This window comes from Perca fluviatilis, chromosome 9, assembly GCF_010015445.1.
Source record: "Perca fluviatilis chromosome 9, GENO_Pfluv_1.0, whole genome shotgun sequence".
Classification (NCBI taxonomy): Eukaryota; Metazoa; Chordata; class Actinopteri; order Perciformes; family Percidae; genus Perca; species Perca fluviatilis.
In genome coordinates, this window is record NC_053120.1 from 13,888,951 (window position 1) to 13,913,239 (window position 24,289).

The 24,289-nt window shown below is 40.2% G+C and overlaps 1 protein-coding gene across 1 annotated transcript in view; it reads left to right on the forward strand.

Annotated features, from left to right (window-relative positions):
• hmcn1 (hemicentin 1) overlaps positions 1-24,289 on the forward strand; it is a 90,946-nt gene that overhangs the window by 31,917 nt on the left and 34,740 nt on the right. Inside the window, exons 9-32 of the mRNA XM_039811693.1 lie at positions 38-182; positions 1,104-1,225; positions 5,467-5,736; positions 8,603-8,744; positions 8,924-9,051; positions 9,470-9,583; positions 9,792-9,950; positions 10,706-10,897; positions 10,986-11,081; positions 12,569-12,696; positions 12,801-12,945; positions 14,001-14,113; positions 15,328-15,487; positions 16,282-16,447; positions 17,506-17,633; positions 17,900-18,151; positions 18,590-18,685; positions 18,933-19,127; positions 19,297-19,427; positions 21,057-21,204; positions 21,889-22,015; positions 22,106-22,260; positions 22,393-22,671; positions 23,196-23,477. Of these exons, the coding sequence (XP_039667627.1) occupies positions 38-182; positions 1,104-1,225; positions 5,467-5,736; positions 8,603-8,744; positions 8,924-9,051; positions 9,470-9,583; positions 9,792-9,950; positions 10,706-10,897; positions 10,986-11,081; positions 12,569-12,696; positions 12,801-12,945; positions 14,001-14,113; positions 15,328-15,487; positions 16,282-16,447; positions 17,506-17,633; positions 17,900-18,151; positions 18,590-18,685; positions 18,933-19,127; positions 19,297-19,427; positions 21,057-21,204; positions 21,889-22,015; positions 22,106-22,260; positions 22,393-22,671; positions 23,196-23,477 (3,873 nt within the window). The remainder of the gene's footprint in view (positions 1-37; positions 183-1,103; positions 1,226-5,466; positions 5,737-8,602; positions 8,745-8,923; positions 9,052-9,469; positions 9,584-9,791; positions 9,951-10,705; positions 10,898-10,985; positions 11,082-12,568; positions 12,697-12,800; positions 12,946-14,000; positions 14,114-15,327; positions 15,488-16,281; positions 16,448-17,505; positions 17,634-17,899; positions 18,152-18,589; positions 18,686-18,932; positions 19,128-19,296; positions 19,428-21,056; positions 21,205-21,888; positions 22,016-22,105; positions 22,261-22,392; positions 22,672-23,195; positions 23,478-24,289) is intronic.

The window sequence follows — 24,289 nt, forward strand, 5'->3', positions numbered from 1 at the left end:
ATTAACTTTGTTTGCGGATTTCCAATCTCTCTCGTAGATGCCCCTAAGGTGCTGATGCCAGCCACAAGTAATGGATACTACCTCCAGAGAGGGGCTGTCCACTGCCAGGTAGAGAGCCTGATCCCCTTCACTCTGCGCTTCAGCAGGGATGGGAGGCAACTTGGGGTGGACCAACTCTTCAGGTGAGCAGGGTTGGGGAGAACTATGTGTGTCAGTTCAGACACTGTCTTTTAAAATCAAGTCGTTTCACATCAAGACAATATTATGTACAGTATATAGCCCGATATCACAAATTTGCTACAAGGGAGGTTACAATCTGTGCAGCATACAACACCCTCTATCCAAAGACCTTCAATTCAGATTCGGAAAAACTCTACCAGGACTGTAGTAACAATATATGCCAGTTCCATGTGATGTACTTTCACCATAAGGTCTTTTTTATCCATATCCCATTTTCAACCTGTTTAAAGTCAGGAGATTCACACATTCTTATGGCTGTTCCTGAACTGTGACATGGGGTACATCTGTTAAAGTCTTTTTCAGAATTTCAGAAGATTATTTCAGCAACATGTGTTTGATCAGAACTGTGTTTGTTCAGCGGCTTTATGGGTTGCCCTTCTACTACCTTACCAGTTTTGGAAAGCCATCACTCATTTTCAAACTGGAAATGAGCTCCACAGATGCACTATGTTGTTAGATGGGGCCGATGATGAAGTGGTTGCTCCTTCTCTCTGCTGAGAGTTTGATGATGATACGATCTGTTCAATCATTACATGCTGAGAAACCATATCACTTACACCTTTGACCGATGACCAGTCATGCAAATCTTCAAATCTATTGATAGCTTCTGAGAGATATCTCTCCAGCAGGCAGAAAGACAAACATAATGGATCCAAACTATGCTTCCTTCCCTCCTTCCAACTTAGTTTGAGCTTAAAACTTGCATATTATGTTTCCATCTCTGCACTCCTGTGTAAATAAATCTGATTGGATTTTCACCAGATCAATAGATGTAGTAGTTAGTAGGAGATCGAATGAATTCAGCATTATTCTGAAGGAATAGTGAAGCTAAAGATACTGAACATTCTTCCTTTTGATTCTAGTGAGTCCGACAATGCATTGTGGGAAATAGCACAGGTAACTCTGAAGGATGAGGGCTACTACGAGTGTATTGCTATCAGCAGCGCTGGGACAGGAAGAGCTCGCACCTTCTTGGATGTATCAGGTAAGCACAAGACTCATTCACCCTGTCACAGTTTGATAACAGGCAATTTATTCTTTCTATTTGGTGATTTACTTGTAATGCAATAATTCCATTAAAATCATAATTACAAGCAGACACACAAAATGCTGAGGTCCTCAATAAAGCTAAACTCTCTCTCAGCACAAATCAACTGTGTTGACTAATACAATGACATTAGTAACCATATTGTTAAAAGAAAATAACTGAAGCAAAATGAATTTGAAGAATATGAGACAAATTATGTATTAAGACATTATTACAACATGTCAGAAAGACTTGCTACATAGACAGCAGTGTTGACTTTTGTCAATGGACTGTAATACTGTAATTTATGTTAATTAACAGTGTATTGCGAGCTACCCTCCATCACAATGTGTAATGAGCCAGGACTGTCGGGACAGAAATGCTTAGGGGCTGGCAAGCATTAGACTGTCAACAAGTGTAATTGGTGTGTGATGGATCTATTTGCAGGGTAGTGAGCAATTTAAAGTCCAACTGAAATTGAATTTCATTTTTTGTCTGAACTTTTTTGTGTTCTTTAAGAAAAGAATGTAAAACCAAAAGACAGATTTTTTTTTATTTTTGGTTTTGTATTTGCACCCCATAGTTTTGCATTAAATCAGTAGAATACTGTTATCAGGTATCTGTCTACATAGATGTGTTCCTGCCCCTGACATGTAGGCTGCAGCGCAAAGTTAGTTTACTTTGTCTCTCATTCCCTACGGTGTAACATTGGCACTCTGACAGCCTGCCAGCTGCTGTCAATCAAACACCGACAAGCCAATCCAGCCATCTGAGACGAAAAGGAGCAATTCTGATATTTCCCCAAAGACCTTTTTTCTTCCATTTATTAATAAAAACTGTTAACAATACATTTAAAAAGCATGTTGACATTCTTTTTGACAACAAAATGGGATGGAAAATGTGATGTGATTCCCTTGGACTTTTAAGTATCATTGTCTTTAATGAACTGTATCATGTTTGGAAAATAATACTTATTATATACGTATAAAGACACAAAATACCTTGTGTGAAATGGTGCAGCAAGAGGAAGTTTATGTCATGCTCAATAGGTTTACACACACTCTCGGTCCCACCAACTCATACACTTATGCTACTTATGGACATATGTTTGGAATCCAAGCGCCAGTTGATGTGGGTTGAATTTCATAGGGTTCAAGGTCTCTTGCTGTGCATCCCAGCAGAGAACCTGCATGATGGCAGAATTAATGTAGCTTTAAGGAAAATTTGAAAATATGGTATTTTTGTGTGCCTGATTTGTAAAGCAATGGGCTGTAAATATGATGTAAGCTGAGAATACATATAAAGCTGTAAATAAATTCCAGGCTGTGCACAAAGAACACAGTGTAGTGATAGTTTAGGTCGGTAATACTGTCACTCGTGTGCACACTTTCAATACAACAGCAGAGCTTAAACACAAATACTCACACGTCACCACCATAATACATGCATAACAATTTATGCATATTATATTTTCCCACTGAGAAATTCATAATTTATCTAATAAATTACTTGGAGAGTGATTTTGTGATCATCATGATGTCAAAGCTGTGAGAACAGACAAAACCAGTGGGATCTAATGATTTATACCTTTAGTTTCACCACTGGGCAAAAATTAATATTTGCCTATTCAAAAATCCTCTGTAGTGCGTTTATTTTTCAATCTGAGCCCTTTCCATTTTGAGACCCTAGAGCTGACACCACATAAGTCCTAATGCAGTCAGTAAAAGGCTCCTTGTCCAATTTTTGCTTTCCAAAAAAACGTTCTGCTTTGTGAAATTCACTGGAGTTCCATCAACATGATGAATGTCAAGCCGAAAGGAAGAAGGTGGAGGGCAGAGAAAAAGAGAGTGTGAGGTAGTTGAAAGACACTTTGTGAAACAGAAGAAGGAGAAAGGGAGCCAGGCAGTGATCTGTGTAATGTCTGAGCGTAATTTATTACTATAACTCACCCACTATGTTTGCAGTACAAAGGTGCAGAAGGGACTTGGTTTGTTCAGCTTTTACCTCTAATGACATCTCTAAAATTAGGTGAAAAAAATCCACCTCAGCCACAACTCCAGCCTTTGTCACTTGGTCAGTGATATTTGGAACAGGAGGATAGGCCTCCACAGTTTAGACTTCAACACAGAAACATACACATAATACCCACTCAGCTGCCAAATTTATGTCATCCTAATCCCAAGGAGCTGTGCTGAAATCCCCAGCATCCTCCTTGTATCAGAGCCAAAGCCTCTGCTACCTCTCCTCGCCCTCATCTACTCTTTCTCTCCCCATTTCCCTGCTTTGCTCTGGCTCACCCTTGAAAAAAATGATTGAAGACACACTGAGACATTGTGTTGAGAAGAAAGACAGAGATAGTGGAAGAAAGAGAGAGAAATAAGATATGAAAAGGACAAATGATGAACATCATTCTAATTATAACATTACATTATTGTATTAAATTATTTTACACACAGCGAAGATAAGCTACATGTAATACCTTTATTAAAGGTCCCATGACATGGTGCTCTTTGGATGCTTTTATATAGACCTTAGTGGTCCCCTAATACTGTATCTGAAGTCTCTTTCCCGAAATTCAGCTTTGGTGCAGAACTACAGCCACTAGAGCCAGTCCTACAATGAGCTTTCCTTAGTATGTGCCATTTCTTTATCTGAAGCTATTGAGGAGGACAGTGGGAGTGGCAAGGTGGAGGGTGGGGGTGTGGCCTTGACCAACTGCCACTTTTCTCGTTTGAAAGCCATGATGTCTCTCTCTCATGGGTTGGCCAAATTCTCTGGGCGGGCAAAGCCGAGAAAGGGGAGGTAACCTTGCTTGTTATGACCTCATAACAAGCAGATTCCAAAACGGCTCATCTGAGCTTTCATTTTCTCAAAGGCAGAGCAGGATACCCAGGGCTCAGTTTACACCTATCACCATTTCTAGCCACTGGGGGACCATAGACAGGCTGGGGGAACTCATATTAATGTTAAAAAACCTCATAAAGTGAAATTTTCATGCCATGGGACCTTTAAAATTTCAGAAACACACCCAAACGCACACTGTAGGTGACAGCAGAGCATCATAAAAGGGTTAGACAGACAACAATATGCTGATTTTGGTGATGAAATATGGATAAAATAACATTGTATTTACGTTATATGTTAGTATTTTACTGTCATAAAGTTGGTCGACTTGTGAGAGACAGATTAAATAAAGAATGGTCATATTGAAGCAATAGATGCAGTGATATCAAATCAACATTATACAATGTCTAAAACAATGTTTTCTCAGGCTTAGCAGTACTGATTATCGTAAACTTACCTTTATGTATAAAATCAGTGTAATTCCCCTTTTAAGAATTCCTAAGTTAAAGGTGCCGTAGGTAGGATTGCGAAAGATCCAGGACTTAGCCAAAAAATGTGAACATCGACAACTTCTTAGTCCCTCCCCCCTTTCCGCTAAAGCCCAAAACAGTCTCCTACGCCCCTCCCCCCACAAGGGAGAATGAATGTGTGTGCATGAGCAGTGATTGACACCCAGTTAGACACCCCCTGGTCCTTATTGGTGCATCTGAACAGGGAGCGGTGGATTTTTGCAAATCGCACTACAGGCTGAAGTGGTGCCAGAGGACCTGGATTGTTTTTTAAATGACCAGCTTCATGTCGTTCTACTGGAACATAGGGTTTCAGCAAATATGACAGAAAGTTAGTTTTATAAGGCTTACCTACTGCACCTTTAAAGATTTGATGCATGAGATTCAACTACTATTGAAAATGAGTTTTTGTGTCCAATGGTCTAAATCAAGAAGTAATGTCTACTTGTGACCCCTTGTCCCAAGTTCAAAATGTCCATATGTCCACAACTGTGACAACAAACATAATTTGTGTAGCAGAAATGTTTTTTCCCCATCATATCCTAACCCCCCACATTTACCTTGAAAACTGTTGGGGTCCTGACCCACAGTTTGGGAACAACTTGTCTGACTCAAGCAGAAAGTCAAGTTTTGGCACGAAGAAAAATACATTTAGGGTAAAAACAAAAGCTATAGACTTCTAAAAATGAAATGAAAAATTGCTCCCCATGACCGGAACATATTAGATGTCTCTATATACTTAAGTGTTAGCAAGAAAGTAACCACTTGCTCTGAATTCCTGTCTAGCTTTCTTTATGGTGTAAAGTTCCTGGCAGCTATCAACAACATTATTCCCTCATCCTGCAGAGCCGCCTCCAGCCATCACAGTTGAGGGTAATGTAACTGTGTCTCCTGGCTCCAGTGCTGTCCTCACCTGCCACGTCGTCAGCACGGTCAACTTCAACCTCACCTGGCTGAGAGGAGGTCAGGATGCCCGTTTGGACCCACGGGTGCACATCTTGACCAACCTTTCACTACAGGTGTCCGCTGTGACCCCAGATCACTCGGGCTGGTATGAGTGCATCGCTATAAACGAAGGAGGGGTGATGGCAGAGCGAATCTACCTCACTGTGCAAGGTGAGGAGTGTGTGTTTATATCTGCATTTGTTTATTGTATAATATATACAGTATATAAGTTGTTGCCCGTGTTCAAATACACATCGCCTTCCAAAAGCTGGGGTTACTTGGCTACAGTTGAACTTTAATCTTGTTGCTGGTGTATGTGTGTGTACGTATGTACTTAGGTGTGTACTTATATGTTTGTGAGACTTCTGAGGGATTTACAGCGTGGGGGAAAAGGACTCTTGGTAAACACAACCCCCTTCCCAAATACATGATCATCTCCCAAGTGCCCCTGCACTTCTTTCCTCCCCAGCTCCCTATAATTCACCCTAATGCTTTATGGGACGTGTGAAAATTATTTATGCCTGACTCTCAGGCAGCTCTAAAGTACAGTTTTCCATCTTCAGACAGCTCTTATAGTCCTTTTCCTAACACTTCACTGACACTGAATCAGGAACACTTTCTTTAGTATACTTTGTATTGCTGGCTATCTGACCAGCACCACAGAGCAGCGCCCCGTGCTTGGCCAGGAAATGCTGATGTATTACAGCCACTCTAACTATAACTACTGTATAATCCAATCCAAATGAACATCCAGTATTTACTTTGTTATACAACCATCAGTCCCAGAGTCAGTCAGAAGTTAATTCAAAGACCATATGCTGCTTACTGTCGCCTAAATTCCTCCTTGTATGTGTCTTGCCAGGTCTTGATGCTTTAAAGCAAAAACATGTTATTCTTTCACTTTTAGAATAAAAAAAAGAAATTGTTCCACTTTACCTTAAACTGACTATTTTTCTTGACCTAAATTTGACTAACTGGAAAGTTCAGTGTGATTTTGGAGCAAACGGTTGCCTCTGCAAAGTAAACCTCAATGACACCAATTGAAAAGTTGCAGGTTTAATACCAGTGCTGCAGACAGGTTTGAAGGGCGAACTCTGTCATTTGGCTTGTTTCACTGAGTAATGAGTTGAAAAGTTGACCCTTAAACATTTTCCCTGGTATAACTAGACATTTTTTCTCTTTTTATATCTCCTCAAAAGTGCATTTTTCATATTTTATGTCACAGCTTTCTTTGTTATTCTTTTCTTTAACCGATTTCTTACTGCTTCTTTGTTATTATTATTATTTTTGGTCTCATCTCTTTCCCTCTCTAATCCAGCTGTCAGCAAGCCCTTGGGGTTTCCTAATTACCCCCTGGTCATTCTTTTCCTAGTTATTAGTCTCACTTTGAAGTGAGTAAAGTCTGTTGACATCTTACAACACTTGGACGGAACACAGTGGAACCACATGCCAACAGAAATATGATGAAGTAGAGGTTTCTAGCTGACTTTTTATTAGACAGTACAAATTGACAGAAAGGGGATAGAGAGAGGTGATGACACACAGGAAAGGGCCTCAGGTCGAATTTAAAACCCAGGCCGCTGCCAAGAACTCAGCCTACATTGGGCGCACGCTCTACTGGGTGAGCTAAAGGTTTTCCCTAGATGCACAAAGTTAATGAAGAGAAAAGGGGAAGTTGGGATAGGAGGAGGATGCATTGTGAGCGGGAGTGAACGCTTGTGAGTGGGAGTGAATGCAGATGAGTGGGGGAGGAAGTAATAGGGAAAATCCGAGCAGGTGATGAAGGGAGTGCTAAAGACAGGCTTCTTCCTGCTGCTACTCAGGGTAGAACAATGTGTCTTCCCTCTCAGGAACCTCCTTGTTCCTGAACTCTGATCTGTCCCTGCCCCCCTCAGGGAAGGGTGATCTCGCGAGTTGTCTTGACGTACAATCATCACAGTACAGCCTTAGGCACCACTAAGATTCATAGATCAATACAGTGGCAAGTTGAGGTATTTCAATTTGTTTCAAGTCAAGGTTGTAATATATCAAAAGTATTACCTGTAAATGTATTGTCAGCATTTGGTAAATGCATTGTATTTCTTTTAAAACGTGGCATCACTGATGATTGAAGTTGAAGCATCAGTACAAAAACTCTAAACATTCCTTCACACCTAGTGTACTCAGGTGCGTCAACCTTTTGATCCCGTGTCTACTGGCCTTCTACCACCACAGCACTTACTCTGTCAACCCAAGATCACTGTCATATTTGGGTTTATAGATGAAATGCAAGGAATAACAAGTTTGACTTACTGTCTTCCTTCTCGTTATAGGAAAAAAGTAAATCCCTCACAATAAATAATAAATAATAAATCGGAGTTTTGTTGTTTTGGAAGCGTTTTTTTTTCTTTATTGTTACAATTAGTTCTTGCTTTGTATTTTCTACACTTTGGAAAGGTCAGAGCCTTGGAGATATTTCTAGCAGTGGGAATAGAATAGAGAAAACACGCCCTTGAAGTGATGAGTTACAGTACACATCATGAATCAATTGGAAATTCTTTTCAGATTCCACAGCTTCTCCTGGTCTGGTTTCAATATTCCTCCCTGTTTTACAAATAAAGAGGAAATGAGGGTGAAAGATATGCTGTGAAACATTATTAGTTGTAGTAACAGCCACCAGCCGCCTCTTCTTGCTACAGTAACAAAAGTTTATGCTCTGATACATCTTGTGGCTGAGCCTAAATTCATTCAGGGTTATGGAAGAAGTTCCTGACTTGCATCTAAAGGTCCAAATCATCAGTGACATCATCTTAGGTTTACTAATATGTAACAATATATATGTATCTAGATTTTATGTGACATTTCTCAAAGCCAAATACACTAATATCCTTAATGATGAAAATAGTTCATTAAATATTTTCACATTGAGAAAAGAAGCCCCAAAACACCTTTATATTACAATATATTGAGTGAAACGAGTGACTGAATTAGATGGAATATTGATTCATTGATTAATCTGGCAAATTTGTATTTTTGATTCCCTTCTCTTTTCCTCTAGAGGTGCCCAGAGTTTCAGTAGAGCCTCGGAATCAAACCTTTACAGCAGGAGATGAAATGAGGATCAGATGCTCAGCCAGGGGCTACCCTCCACCCCGTCTGGTCTGGACCCACAATGACATGTTCATCATTGTATCCAGCAGGTGAATTCATCTTCTTTCACATGAATAGATTTGGGGACTTTTACGTATCGTAATTGTGTTTGTGTTTTATGATGCGTTTCACTTCTTCTCGCTCCCATTTGTCCACTCCCACTTCCATGTGCACTTTTTGATCATGCTGAAATGTCTTGAAAATACTGAATTGTGTGTCTTGTGTTCAGACACAGGATGACGCCTGATGGCACATTGGTTATAAGAAACATGGAGAAAAAGGATGGAGGAGTGTATGGCTGCCTGGCCAGCAACCAGGCTGGGACAGACACAATTACCTCCATCCTCACTTACATTGGTGAGTGACACAGTGCAAATGCATCCATCCATCCATCCGTAAGCTCTATCCTCTTATCTTTTAGAGAGCCGTGGAGGGCTATAGCCAATCCCAGGTGACAATGGGCAAGAGTACATCCTGGACAGGTCTCCAGACAATCACAGGGCTGACGCATAGATACAGACAACCTTTCACACCTACAGTCAATTTTTAGAGTCGATAATTAACCTAACCTTTATGCCTTTGGATGTGGGAGAAAACCGGAGCAACCGGAAAAAAAACATGCAAGCACAGGGGACCTGCAGTCAAATGGAAATAAATAAAACAGACATTAACTTTAGCTGCACTATGCACATCCATACAGGATGAACTGCATTTCAATTTGCACTCTTTGTCATACTGATTTTCTGTCTATTGTTACATAATTCTCCTTCCCTAGAATCTCCTGTGGTGACAGTGGCTTTGAGTGATATTCTCATTGGCATTGGAGAAACCACAGTTATGGCCTGTTCTGCATCTGGAATCCCTCAGCCTAACATCTGGTGGTACAAAGGTAACTGTGAAGGAAGGAAGTACAGCAACAAAAAAACAATATTTACACGTGCTGGACAAAAACAAACAAAAACCATGAACAGTTATTAAAAGTTCAGAGTAGAGCTATATTTTCATAGGATTGCGTAGTTTGCTCACATAGCCTACCTATAACACTTTTAATAACCAAGCTGATCACAATCCACTGTTGCATTTGTTCTCATTGCTAGGTGATGTCCAGTTGCATTCATCATCATTCTTGGACGTGGATCCTTCAGGAGGTACATTGACAATCAAGGAGACCCAGGATGTTGATGCTGGAGAATACATCTGTGTAGCTGTCAATGCTGCTGGCAGCTCGTCAGGAAAGATCTCTCTCGATGTAGGAGGTAAGAGTGGCACCAAGTTTAGTTAACCTGTAACAGCACTAATCAGTTTAATGAACCTATAATAAGGACAGAATAAATAGGAAGATTGCTACTTGTGTAGCCTTACCATAGCTGTGAATGTGAGTTTGGTAGCGATAGAGTCATTGCTTATTTCTTGTGTTGCAAGGTAGTTTCATGGAATGCATCTTAGACCCTTAAACCCTAAACGGTCAATGAAATGGGTGTTATGGCTCACAGTATACACTAGTGTGTAATGTCTGTTTATAATGAAACAAAGGCTGCTTTGGTGTAGTTAGTGAATGATGGCGTTGCCAGGCCAAGGACAGAACGTGTCTGGTTTACACCTAAACAAGGTTACACTGGGGTGTGTCAATATCGTGTGCAAGCTAGACTTTTGCACATGCGTAAATATATATATATATATATATAATAAAAACTTAAATATGTAACACAGTACAATGCATACCCAGAGCTAAAGAAAGAAAGTTTGAAAGACTGCATTTGCATACTTCTGCTGAATCAACACATATAAAACCTCAAAATGTTCAATATTAAATGAATAAAAAAGACATTGTGAAACAAATAATCACATAAATAAATTGTGTAAAATATATAAATGGGAACACACCGCCGGCTAAGCACCGTGAAACATAGATTTGTAGTGAACAACCAAAGCTTTTATGATGGACAGCTGTGGGACAGCTGGATTGTCTGCACTTTGTTATCTTTTCCATCTTCAACCTTGATCGTTCCAGCCAAACCCAAGTTCAACCGAGAGCCATCTGATGTGGCGTCAGACATCGGCTCCAATGTGACGCTGCTGTGCCTCGCCCAAGCTCACCCCGAACCACAGGTCACCTGGAGGAGAGAGGATGGACTTCCAATTTTCAACAGGCCCCACACACATGGCATTATTACACAGAGCAGCGGAGCACTACATATCAACAGTTAGTTTTTTAGTGGAATATGTGCATACACATTACACATGAAAATGCTCTACATTGATGCCTACATAAATATTCCTTTTTCTCTCAGACCTGTGGGTGGAGGATGAGGCAGTATATGTCTGTGAGGCTCACAACCACTTTGGCAGGATCCAGGCCCAGGCCAGAATCACAGTTACTGGACTGGGTAAGTGCAACATTTGAGAAGTCTTGCTTCTCTGACTCTCTGTCAATTTGTTTTTATCTATTCCTCTAAAAGTAGTGTCACTTCAAATGAATGCTAGTATTCAGAACACCTTAATTTCTGAAATACAGCAGGCATTGGAATTTGCTTCTGGGCTCTCTGTAATTTATTATTGATTAATGTATTAATTTTTCAATTCCTAATGCTTTGAATGTCATAAGTTTAGTGGGAGGCAAAGGAATGCCGAAGAGTAGCTGAACTGAAAAAGTGCTCAGATAGGCATGCCTTGAAATGCTTTTGCACTTCAAAGAATTGTGGAGCACAACATGCATTTACACACTCACACATGCTTGCATTACTTTTGGCTGAATTTGCAGTTTACTGAGTTGTCCAGTCAAAGAACATATCTACTTTCCATGTCAAGTACATTTTCTAAAACAATATACAGTACCTTTGAGTGCCTACATCTGTCTGTACTGTATGTCATTGTGGATGTGTGTGAGTGTGTGTCTCTGTTTCGGTCTTTACATGTAAGTCTGAGTTCATTAGCACATTTCACTGGGTGTGTTTGAACACATGGGCCTTGTTAACCACTGTTTCTATTTCACCGTTTTCTTTACAGTGGAAACACACTGAGCTCTTAAATGTGGGCCAAAGGTTAGAAACCACAGACCCACCCAGATGACATATATTACTGCCCCACTGCCCCCATTTCCCTACTGTGTGTGTGTGTGTGTGTGTGTGTGTGTGTGCGTGTCTGTGTGTTTGTGTTTAAGTTTGTGTTCCCAGGCCAGTCAGGGTGGTCGTCAAATTCCCCTTGACGACACCGTTGTCTATCTATCACAGCCCCCACAGATGACATCAGCATTATGTGTGTGGTGTGAACACGGTCAAACCATAAAGACAAATGTGACCATTAAACTTATGTATAGGTATTCATATGTCAGGGAAGAAAGGGGTGTGTTGATACTTTTAGCAGTTGTGGAAAAGGTATACTGCATGCTGTTATTGTTGATGAATTTTTAGCAACCAAGCATTCCCAATTCATCATACACACAAACACTTACACGTGCTCCTTTTAAATTTTGATCTTTGATTATTAGTATATTGTTTTTGTCTAAAAATAAATACAACCACACTTTTGTGTCCAATCTGTTGACACAACAAATTTTAAACATTTCTCATATTTTCTGCATTTTATGAATGTGAGTTTTTTTTAAGGATGAACTGGTTTACAGTAATTGGTTGGGTTCTTTTGATTGTATGCTTTCAGACACAAAGATAGTTGACCTATGTGTGTGTGTGTGTGTGTGTGTGTGTGTGTGTGTATATGTTTGGTCTCTATGCACAGAAAAGGCTGCTACCCACATAATGTACATCTCAACAGTATCAAATAGCATAACAGGATTTTTGTTCAGCTCTCTGCTAATATAAATCTACTTAATCATTTTATTGAATACTTTCCTGTCATCCTTGCATGGTATCTGCAGTCTCGCCTGTCATTGCGATGAGTCCGACTGTGCTCAGTGTGATCGAGGATCAGCAGGTGACTTTGCCCTGTGTGCTTTTGGCTGGGAATCCGCTGCCTGAGAGGCAGTGGCTACATGACTACGGCTTGGTAAGGACACAGAGAGAAAATGTACAGTATTTAAATGTCTTCCATGTCTTCATTTAAAATAGTCATGGTTTAATTTGAACCAATATTACCTACAAATCTTTCAGGTGACCTCAGACCAGTTTGTGACAGTGAGGAAGGACGGCAGTCTGCATATTGAGAGAGTCCGGCTGGAGGATACGGGTGACTACACCTGTTTGGCTGAAAACGTTATTGGGGCCACCAACCATACCACCACTGTCAACGTCTATGGTAATGTACATAAACGTACATACAAACTAACTATAAACAGAAATGCATATGCACAAAAATTAACATGGAGAAAACTCAGTAGTTTAGTCTTTAAGGCATCTTGTGGAGTTTTTGAGCACATTGTGTGTGTTGTATCAGCACACTCACCTGAACAATAACGTACTGTATGTGCAGGAATTGAGGAAATGTATTAAATGTAATATATTGTGCTTACTGGAACACTTAATGGAACTGTGCCATGGTTAATCTTATTTATCACATGTGCTTTTTCTTTTTCTGCTATGACGAGTCAAAACATCTTCTATGAAAAAAGCCTATTGTAAATGTTTTATTATAATTGAAATGCCCCCTCTGTTTTTTCTAGTTCTTTTATTCTCTTGCCTCCTTCATTTCTGACTGCCCCGTCTAAATGTCTCCTTTACACGGCAGAGCGCTCTTAACCCATGAATAGGATTATCTTTGAGGTTGCATTAAAACCAGGAGCAGCTGAGGGTAATGGCAGAGTTTGGAGCACAGTGAGAGGGGGAAATGTGTTCTCCATTTACACTAATGTCAGCCATTGCTAGATTCTACCAACTTAAATATGAATTGTACGTAAAAGAACTGACTCCCTCATGAAATTAGGTCAGTCCTTTTCAGCTGTACATACACAACACACTGAAAATTACCTAACCCATGAAAAATACTTTTCATAGAGCTGACAAAGTACAAGATGCAGATAGAAGACCACCATGCAATACTTCATATTGTGTACACTGTGTTTGATTTTGTTGTTGAGTTAAATCCAATTTTTCATCTCCAAGAAGATGCTCCAAGCCCCCCAGGGCTACTCTTTTTTGCAGATTCCTGGGATCGTGACAAACAACAAAAACAAGACAGATAGTGAACGACAAGGACAAAAAAAGTGAAGAATAAAATAAGAGACACACACAGACAACTAAACAAACAAACACAGAATATACAGAGAACACTAGATTTTGTAAATACTTGATGAATGTATGTATGCACAAAAAAACACATTAGACTAACTGTGTCTTTTTTTCTAATTTTTCCAGTAATTCCTACCATTCAGTATGGCCCTCAGGTGTTCAGCACAATTGAAGGCACACCCATCTCTCTGCCCTGCCGCGCCAGTGGAGTACCCACCCCTAACATTACCTGGGCCAAGGTATGTATTGGTATTACCTCTCAGAGTATAAAGTAAGCCAAAGTAAGAGCCAGTACTCTGTTTGCGGTGGTGTGCTGTTTTCCTGACACTGAAGGCCTTCTTTGTCTCTCCCTAAATGGCAAAATAATAAGAATGTATTATGTAGTATGTACGGTAGGTTAAGAAAAGAAACGTTTCATCACATTTTGACCAAATATCACCAGAAGAGACTCCACAACATACAGCAATAGGAAAGCTCTATTACCAGCAATGTCATGTCATTCCAAAGTTATAATTTTTTTTACTGACTGCAAAAGGCATGAGGCAATTTATGATGTCTTAACTCACAAACTCCCACTCATCCACAGATACACCTCTTGACTCTTTACTTGTAAATTAATGCTGTTATGCAGCTCATTTGCAGACTATTTGTCTTCATGTAGTGTGGCTGTGTAGTTTTGGGCAGAGATAAACTCAACTTAAAATAGTCCAGATGTTCTGCTTCAACTACAACGGAACAGGTCCTTATGTTGTTTTGTCTCAAAGGTCAGGGATGCTATATATTTTTGTAAAAAAAAAAAAAAAAAAAAGGGGTGGGGAAAAAAAACCGCCGAAGGGGAAAAGAGGGGGGGGGGCCATGAATGTGCCTCATGTGCTGTTCCATGAAATCAGCTCTACCTGTGTCCACTGGCCTGGACAATGTGCTCACTGTCTTTATATGTGCCCTATTGTGTGTTAGTGTGCACTATAAGCCACTGTGTGTATGTGGAAAGCTCCTCCCTGTTTTCCATCTTTTACATTAGTTTTCTCGGCGTTGTAAAAGCAATGCTGTTAAAGTGAACAGGGCTACAGGGACATATAAAACTAGACCTAAGTTTTGCACCAGCTCTGACGATGTGGTTTCCTTTGCTGTTCTCTATAACATCAATTAAGTCAAGTCAAGTCAAGTTAGTCATATCAGATAAAAAAGGACAGTCCAGAGATGAATCATGACGCACAGACTTCACATTTTCTTTGTGTTTTGGTGTATATAATATACCTATTAACATTTTTATTCACAGCCTTTTCATTCAACAGCCCAAAAATGTAATTCAAATAATAAATTTAAGAATGTAGGTCAAACCACACATCCTACTGTACCTTTTTTCTTGGACACCATGTCAAGTGTTAATAAAGCTGAGTTAATGAAACAAACTGTGGCCCCTGCCCTTTCCCTGCTGTGATTTGTTTTGTAGGGTGGGGAGCTGCTGTACTTGGGTGGTCCAGCCTTCTCCCTGGATTCTGACAGCAGCCTCCTCATCACCTCTCCCTCTGGAAATGAGACTGGAGAGTTCATCTGCACAGCTACCAATGCTGCTGGCTACGCCTCCAGGAAGGTCCAGCTCACTGTCTATGGTAAACCTCATCACCAGCTAAAGCCTGGATAAAGTCTGTACACAGATAAAGGAGATATAAATAGCATTTAACATCAACAATTTGTTACTAAACTAATTTTAAGACATTAGTATAATTACTATGATCAGGTCTTGTCACTGAGTTGGATTTTGCAAGAAAATGACTTGTCAGCACAACAGCTTAATAATACAAATCAGGATCTAATATATGTTTTTATTTACAATATACAGTCACTCAGTCATTTCAATAGCATACGTGTATAGGTTTGAAAATGGGCAGAGTTCCAAGTGCTCAGCAAGTCATTGGCTCCACTTTCCTCACAGTTCTGCTTGTGCTACTGTATAGTGCTCAACCACTCACTCAGATTTTTTTCGGCAGTGATGGAGCAGTTGAAGGTGGCTTTTTAGAAAATAGGGGGACAGATGTGTGCCATCCTAACTGACACAGCTGGTAGAAATTGCTGTAATCTATGTGACAGCTATTATCTGTAGCCCATTTATTGACCACTTTTACCAACTAACTTTTTCTTGATAATGTCCATCTCCCTCAATCAATATGATCACCACCTTTAAAGTTAGGTGCTCTAAAAAAATATGTAGAAAATGGCTTTTCTGACATCATGGGCAACATCATGGGTTGTATGATTTTGTCCTTTGGTATATTTAAAAGAACATAAATGCAGTATGAGCAATAGCAGATACTAACACACGCATTGCAACAAGAGACAATTTTAGCAATATTCAACTCTGTGTTTGCATATTTTTACTTTATTTATACATTGTATGTATGTCAAGTCCGTCCTAGATCCAATGTTGGCGGTGCCGGAGGCTCAGCAAAGCCAATGAGAATGTCAGTGATTGAGGGTGCGGATGCCATTTTGCCATGTGAGGTCCACAGTGTCCCACCTCCCACCATAAGCTGGGCCAAGGAAAGGCAGCTCATCTCCCCGTTCTCTCCCAGGTAAAACCCATAGAGAACCACACACAGCACTGATGATCCAATTTCACCAAAATCACCCCTATTTCTTTCAGACACACTGCAGCCATATTATGCTTTTTTGGCTTTTTTCCCTTTCCTTTATTGTGTTATATATCTCTTTTGTGCATCTAATAGGTTTACAAAGTGAAAAAGCCCAAAGTCTACCCCAAAAGGACTTACCATCTCCAACAGAAAACACTGTTCACAAACTGCTCCAAACAGCTCTATTGTAGTCCAGCCTTTACTTCCGTGACGAACGTGCGTCGCTTTGTAACACACGTTATAATGCTCGCCTAGCTGCTAGCGTAGCACGCCCTCATACTCTGCAACTGACTAGCTAGCAGTGCTTACCTAGGTACTGCGCATGTGCGACTCCCAACAAAGATGGAACAAAAGTGTGATGCCTCACTCAGTAGCTAAAACAGAGAGCTCAACACACAGGGTGAAAAGAGGAGCTGCAGCAATGTGCAGTACAACAAAGATATGGTGTTTTTTAAAAACCATGTAAAAAAAAAAAGTATTCCGATATAACCTCTAAATACAATTATGAACCTGAAAATTAGCATACTATGAGCACTTTAAAATACACTCCATGAATAATATTGTCTATTAACTATTAATAAACATTTGATAAAATCATATTATCCTGGCTGTAACGTCAAAGTTAGATTTGTAGTTTTAAAAGACTAAGAGAACCTCAATGCTGTCTACATTGCTGTGCTCTGTCTCCGGACTGTTCAGAGCCTCAGGATATAGTTTGTGGTTGTATAAGATGACTGAGTAATCATACTCTTCTCTGTGATCTGTTGTACCTACTCTGCGTCTGCCACAGCAGCTGTAATTGTGGTTGTTGGTGGATTAGTAAGAATTACTGGAGTATCTGTTTACAGAAATTACTGAATAAGCCATTGAGTGGAAAAACAATCAGTGAGTGTGTGTGTTTGTTTTGTACTTGAATGCTTTGGAAGACTGATTTTTACTTAGACTTTCACTTTACAGTTGAGTTTATTGCCGTTTTTGTGTGTATGTGTTCATCCCAGGCACACTCAGCTTCCCTCAGGTTCTATGAAGATCTTGGAAACCAGAGTGTCAGACAGTGGACTCTATGTGTGTGTTGCCTTGAATATTGCTGGCAACTTAACACAGTCAATTGAGCTGAATGTTTTGGGTAAGTATATCATAAATACTAAAAAGATTAAATACTGATATTATCTGTGGTAATGTAAGAATTACTGTTTGTCTAATATGCCTAATGTAAATGTAAATGTAAATGCTGTAGTACTATCAAAAGATTACATAATAAAACGTGCAATCATTTGGATCAAAGTTGCTGAGTGAATTTATAAATTTTCTTATTTTCATCTAACTGTCATGTAATCGAAGGTGCAGGTGCAGATGATGTTACTAAAGCTCATTACATCTTCTGTCCTGCAGTGCCCCCGAGTATTCAGGCCGGCCCCAGGGTAATGAAGGTACAGGTGGGTCACCCTGTGGATCTGCCCTGTGTGGTGAGAGGGTTCCCACAGCCCTCCCTCACCTGGACAAAGGATGGTAAGAGGTACCCAGTATCCCCTGATGGTAGCCTGGCATTGAGGAATGTGGGGCTGGCTTATGAAGGAACCTACACCTGCACAGCAACAAACACTGCAGGCAGAGACGAGGCCCAAGTTCGCCTTCTTGTGCAAGGTTGGTTTCAAGGTCTTGATCCCATAGACTTGCACTGTGTTCATTATACTTATGTGTGTTGAAATGTTTTCAGAGTTGTATATATTGTATATATTAAGTTGGATTTTTGTTGGTCAAAAATAAATGTCTGACTGTCGTGTGTCTTTGGTTTTTGAAAAAAAAAATCTTTATTAATGAAGCAACTTTAATTTTAAATTATTAGAAACAATTAGTGTATGGATCAGGCATCTGCCGCACAAAACATTGTAAAAAAAGTAAAGTAAGACATAATGTACCGTATGTTTACTTCAGTTTGTAATTATTTGTTTGAATGACAACTGATTCAATACGGTATAAGTTTCAAAGATGCATGCTGAAAACAATTGCAGATGCTTTGTAGTGTGTTAAAGTGTACTGTGTAATGTGTTTGTCATTGATTATGTGTTTGTGGGTTCTCAGTGCCCCCTGTGGTCGAGGTATTGGAGCCCCCCTTCAATAGTCCCCTGCAGGAAAGAGTTGCAAATCAGCGAATTGCATTCCCCTGCCCTGCCAAAGGTAATGGAAAATTTCCAACTAGACACTGATATTATGAAGAAGAAGATGATTGATCATTCTGTTACTCTGTGCAGAAAAACAAAGCTTACTCATACTCCTATAATAAGCGGTTTAGTGAGAGGTTACAAGTTAGTTCTGCTAAAAGTATGCACTATACGTTCACGAATAATGATGACTATGTCAAGTATCACACGCCATTTTCTAATTGCAGTGGTTTGGGTTTCATTAACATCCTTCTCTCTTTCAGGTCTTCCCAAGCCAGTGATTCGGTGGTTGCGTAATGGCCAGGAACTGACGGGTAATGAGCCTGGTGTGTCCATCCTGGAGGATGGTACACTGCTTATTCTGGCCTCTGTGTCACCGCTGGACAACGGAGAGTATGCCTGTGCTGCTGTCAATGATGCTGGATCCACTGAAAGAAAGTACCAGCTCAAAGTTAATGGTGATTGACCTGTTCTCTAGTTCTGACCTGTGACTTTGGAATAGGTTTACAAGACATTTGCTGACACATCACTGAAACATTACCTTCTATCTTATATTTTGCATACATTTGATTCCATGGAAACTAATGCATAAATAAAGCTTGGTTATCACTTTTGAAACCTCCACAGTGCCCCCAGTTTTCCGTGACAGGGAAACGTCAGGCAACGTGTCGTTGGTCCTGAGCCAGTCCACCAGCTTGGTGTGTGATGTCTTAGGAAGTCCGACCCCTGTCATCACTTGGTACAAGGATGGGGCTCTTGTAGGTGAAATCCCATTGAATAAGATGTTAAACTGTGTTTTATACAAAAAAAATTAATTTACGTTTACAACTCTAAGATCCAGTTTTTGTACAAATGTTACTTGTAAAGGTAAATACGCACATCAAAGACACAGTCAGAGTGTAACATGCTGCCTTATAATTTTCATAACCTATACTTAAAGGAACACGCCGACTTATTGGGAATTTAGCTTATTCATCGTAACCCCCAGAGTAAGACAAGTCGATACATACCCTTCTCATCTCCGTGCGTGCTGTAAAGCTGTCTGACGGCTCCAGCGGCATCAGCCCATCACAGAACAGGCAGGTGAATGGTTCCAGTAATCCTACTGCTCCGAATAAGTGACAAAATAACGCCAACATGTTCCTATTTACATGTTGAGATTTGTAGAGTCACAGCGTGTACAAAAAACAACGTAACACGAGACACAGCCATCTTCTAACCGTAAACAAACCGGGAACTATATTCTCAGGCGGAAGAATATAGTACTTGGGCGGAGTGATATGCTCGAAGCAAGCCTGTCTGAGAATATAGTTCCCGGTTTGTTTACAGATAGAAGATGGCTGTGTCATTGTTTTTTGTACACGCTGTGACTCTACAAATCACAACATGTAAACAGGAACATGTTGGTGTTATTTTGACACTTTTGTCACAATTCGGAGCAGTAGGCTAGTTGGAACCAGTTACCTGCAGCATCTGTGCTGGGCTAAGCTAATGCTGGAGCCGTCAGACAGCATTACAGCATGCACGGAGATGAGAAGGGTATGTATCGACTTGTCTTACTCTGGGGGTTACGGTGAATAAGCTAAATTCACAATAAGTCGGCGTGTTCCTTTAAACTGTGGTCTAGTAAGTCATCTATGAGGATTGGATCACAAAACTTTACAAGCATAAAAGTAATGAGAAAATATAATGACCTTTCCTTTCATTTACTAAGTGCTCATAAAGTCTGAATGAGCTCTGATCACAGGGTACACTGTCCAAGAGAACAGACCTGAAACCACCGTGGATCCTGTGTGTGTGTGTGTGTGTGTGTGTGTTGTTTTGTTGTGTGTGTGTGTGTTTGTTGTGTGTGTGTGTGTGTGTGTGTGTGTGTGTGTGTGTTGTGTGTGTTTTGTGTGTGTGTGTGTGTGTGTGTGTGTGTGTGTGTGTGTAAAAAGACCATACAGGCCAGCCATGGTGGCAGCAGTAGTCAATGCTATAATGACAGAATAATTATGATTGATGTGAGAACAGAAAGTTAGCACACACTTTGCTGTAACATCCCAGTTAGCTGGCTGCTTTTTGTTCCCTTGGCAGCCTTACAAGTTATTTCAGCAAGGCACACATAGGAAATTCAGAGCGCTTACTTTAATCTGATAATAATGAGCAATCTAACGGCAGATGTTCTGCTCTCTGAATGTTTTTGACTCTAAGCAACAATTTAAAACTTTTCATGTTTTGTAAATTATATTTCTCAGCTGAATAGATCTTTGGCTTAGAGTTTAGATCCTTTTATCATGATGTCTTACAATACGCCCCATAATTACTGTCAGACAATATTTCCCAAACTGTAACTTATGCGTTTTTTGCTTTTGTGTTTGATTTAATTTACTTATGTTGATCGACAGGTAGTTTCTAGTAACAGCATCCAGATTCTTGACATGGGAAAAACCCTGAGACTACTGAAGGCAGCCACAGCAGATGCAGGCAGCTACAGCTGTAAAGCAATCAACATCGCTGGCAGCACAGAAAAAGACTTCTTCCTGGATGTACTGGGTGAGTAAGGGCAGTGAGTACAGTAGTTGTCTATAGCAGAGGTTCTTTCTTTTCTTTTTTTTTTGCAGCCAAGGACTCCTTAGAAGATAGAGAATATAAAGGGGACCCCCCTCATGTATGTCCCTTGGAATAATTTGACGTAGCCAATTTCTTACACTTCTATAGTCTTGGTTATGTGAAAGAACAAAAATGTATTAAAAATATACTGTATAGGATATGTATTGTAACATATGTAACACAGATTCTAGAAGTTTTAGATTTGTTAGATTAGAACATTATCTATGAGCTATAATAGATGTAAACATTTTAATATTATTTGTTGAACCATAAAACCTTTTGTAAAAACAAAAACAAAATATAATTTAAATCAATTTAAATTAAAAAATAATTATGGACCCCTTAGCAGAGTGCCACAGGGTCTGTCCTAGGGGGCCCAGGATCCCACTTTGAGAATCACTGTTCTATGGAAACTCTAAAGAATTACGAGGAAAGAGCTGTGTGCTGTGTGTGTCTGACTAGTGGACATACAGATCTTGAAATTAATTCCACATCAATGGAAAACCCTTTAAACCCTTTTAATACATAAACGCTGCCACATGTGTAGGACTCTAAACTTGTTGGGCTTTCTCATTTAATCAGTTTCTAGATGAGTCAGCTAATATGCACTCTTTCTTTGTGTCCCAGTCCCACCAACCATTGTAGAGTCAGTCTCTCCTCGAGATGTTTCAGCCATTGTCAAACAGGAGATCAGTCTGGAGTGCAAGGTGCAAGGAGTGCCCTTTCCCACAATCCAGTGGTACAAGGACAGGAAGTAAGTGCCTTCCAATATTAGAGTATTTACTATTAGGGTAAAAATAATCAAACTAATTTAAAAAAAACTGAGTTAAACTTCTGTTTTTAGGCTGGTGTTTCTTGGTGATCCCAACGTAGAGGTCACCAACAGGGGTCAGGTTTTGAGGATAAAAAGTGTCCGTCTTGGGGACAAGGCACGCTACCAGTGTAGTGTCATGAATACAGCTGGCAAACAGTCCAAGGACTTCAACCTCAGTGTCTATGGTGAGTGTGGATTTTGACAGATCCTAGCCAGTCAGGCGCTACGTACAAAGCCTACTCTTAACACATAACCTAACATGACTAAAACAGCTGAATTACGATTTCAGATTCATAGTTTGTGTGCCATTGTTTCAGTGCCCCCCTCCATCAAAGGTGGTAACATAACCACAGAGGTCACAGCCCTGCTTGACACGGTGGTAACACTGGAGTGTGAGGCACGCGGAGTGCCGCTTCCTAGCATCACCTGGTACCGAAATGGAGAGGCCATACTGTCCAACCGACAGGTTCAGTACGTTGAGCGAGGCCACTACCTGAAGATCCCTCGGGCGCAGGCGTCCGATGCCGGCCAGTACGCCTGCAAGGTGACCAGTGTGGCCGGGAGCGCTGAGAAGAGCTATGAACTGGACGTCTACTGTAAGAACCTGACATCTGACACCTGATCATATACACACAGTTTTTTTTACTGTGCTGTATTTCAGCTTGAAACAAAAGCTTTTAGAAATTCATCATATCATATGTGATTTCGAAAATTCAGAGCACATTTTCACATAAAATCAGGTTTTTGAACTGAGGAACTCTTGGAACATAAGTTTCCATTGTCTCTGCATTTGCAATCCTTCTCATATGTTCGGAGATCTGAATCTTATTATTGTATTAATCAGAGCTTTAAGGCATTTGGTTTCACTCACACAGCATGAAAACTTTTGCATCAGACTGCTGTGGATATTCAGCAAGCAATTTATTGTAAAAATAAAATCCTTGAAGAACAAAAAACGGATACAGAGTGGAGGACTTGATGCATAAAGCAATTTTACATGTTATTGGCTGATGAACACCTTGTGTGTGAAATGTAAATAAGATATCAGTCAAGCAGAAAAGTCCCTGAAGCTTAACCCTCCTTTTGTTCCGTTTCTTTTTAATGCATCTTTCCCCCCCAGTGCCTCCTACCATTGCAGGGGGTGACGATGGGCCAACTGAGAGGAAAGTGATCCTCAGTAAGTCTCTATTTCTGGAGTGTGAGGCTGGGGGACACCCTCCCCCCTCCCTCACCTGGCTGAAGGATGGAGTTCCTGTGCGTGATGGTGAAAGTGTCCGTCTTCTCGAGCAGGGGAGTAAAATAGAAATCCTCTCAGCCACGGTGTCAGACTCCGGACGTTATGTCTGCGTGGCTACTAGCATCGCTGGAGAGAAGGAGGTCAAATACGACGTCAGAGTTTTAGGTATAGAAACACACAAAAATAACGATATAATATACTGACAGCATATACACACACTCATGCCTCATTGTTTACTTATTACATTGTCACCATCTGGCAGACCCAAAGTAACGAGACATGATGACAACAAGTGGGCTATCTTTATATTCAAAAATGCCTACTGTACCTTTTTTATTTTATAAAATATAACTTTTCTAGGATCTTGGCTTGCTTTTGTGTATGCATGTTGTGGCCTTGCTGTTCTTTCCATATCAATTTCTTTGTTGGACCTCAATTTTAGTTTTTGACTCAAACTGTTAATGAAAAAAAGGATTTGTCACCATGCATATCATATGAACAGAAGTTGAAGAACTAAATAGAAGCCAAACATTTGATTTAGCGTAGTTTAGTTTAGTTTAGCGTAGTATATAAAAAGACATACGAGAAAGTTGCTAGCTGAACTGGCCACCCAGGTACAAGTGTTTTATAGCTGCTTAGAGCCAGGATATCTGTTGAGAACTTATGTTGGTCCAGGTTACCTAAGCCATATTGTAATATGTAGAGCCATGGGGCTTGAGTTGTCATCATTAATCGGGAACTATCCAGAAAACACTCCCATCAGGCTCTAAGTTGGATAAATCATGTAAGTAAAAACTTGATTTGCGAATGTGTATTTCAACCATTAACTCTTTCACAATCAGTAAATGCCTGAGGGAAAGGCAGTGCTTTCCTATTGGCATGAGATGGATGGAGTTGTCGCAATTTAGGAATTGCCATCTCCCGTGTTTAATCCCTATGAGCACACCTTATCACTCCAACAATTTGTCATGTTTAGT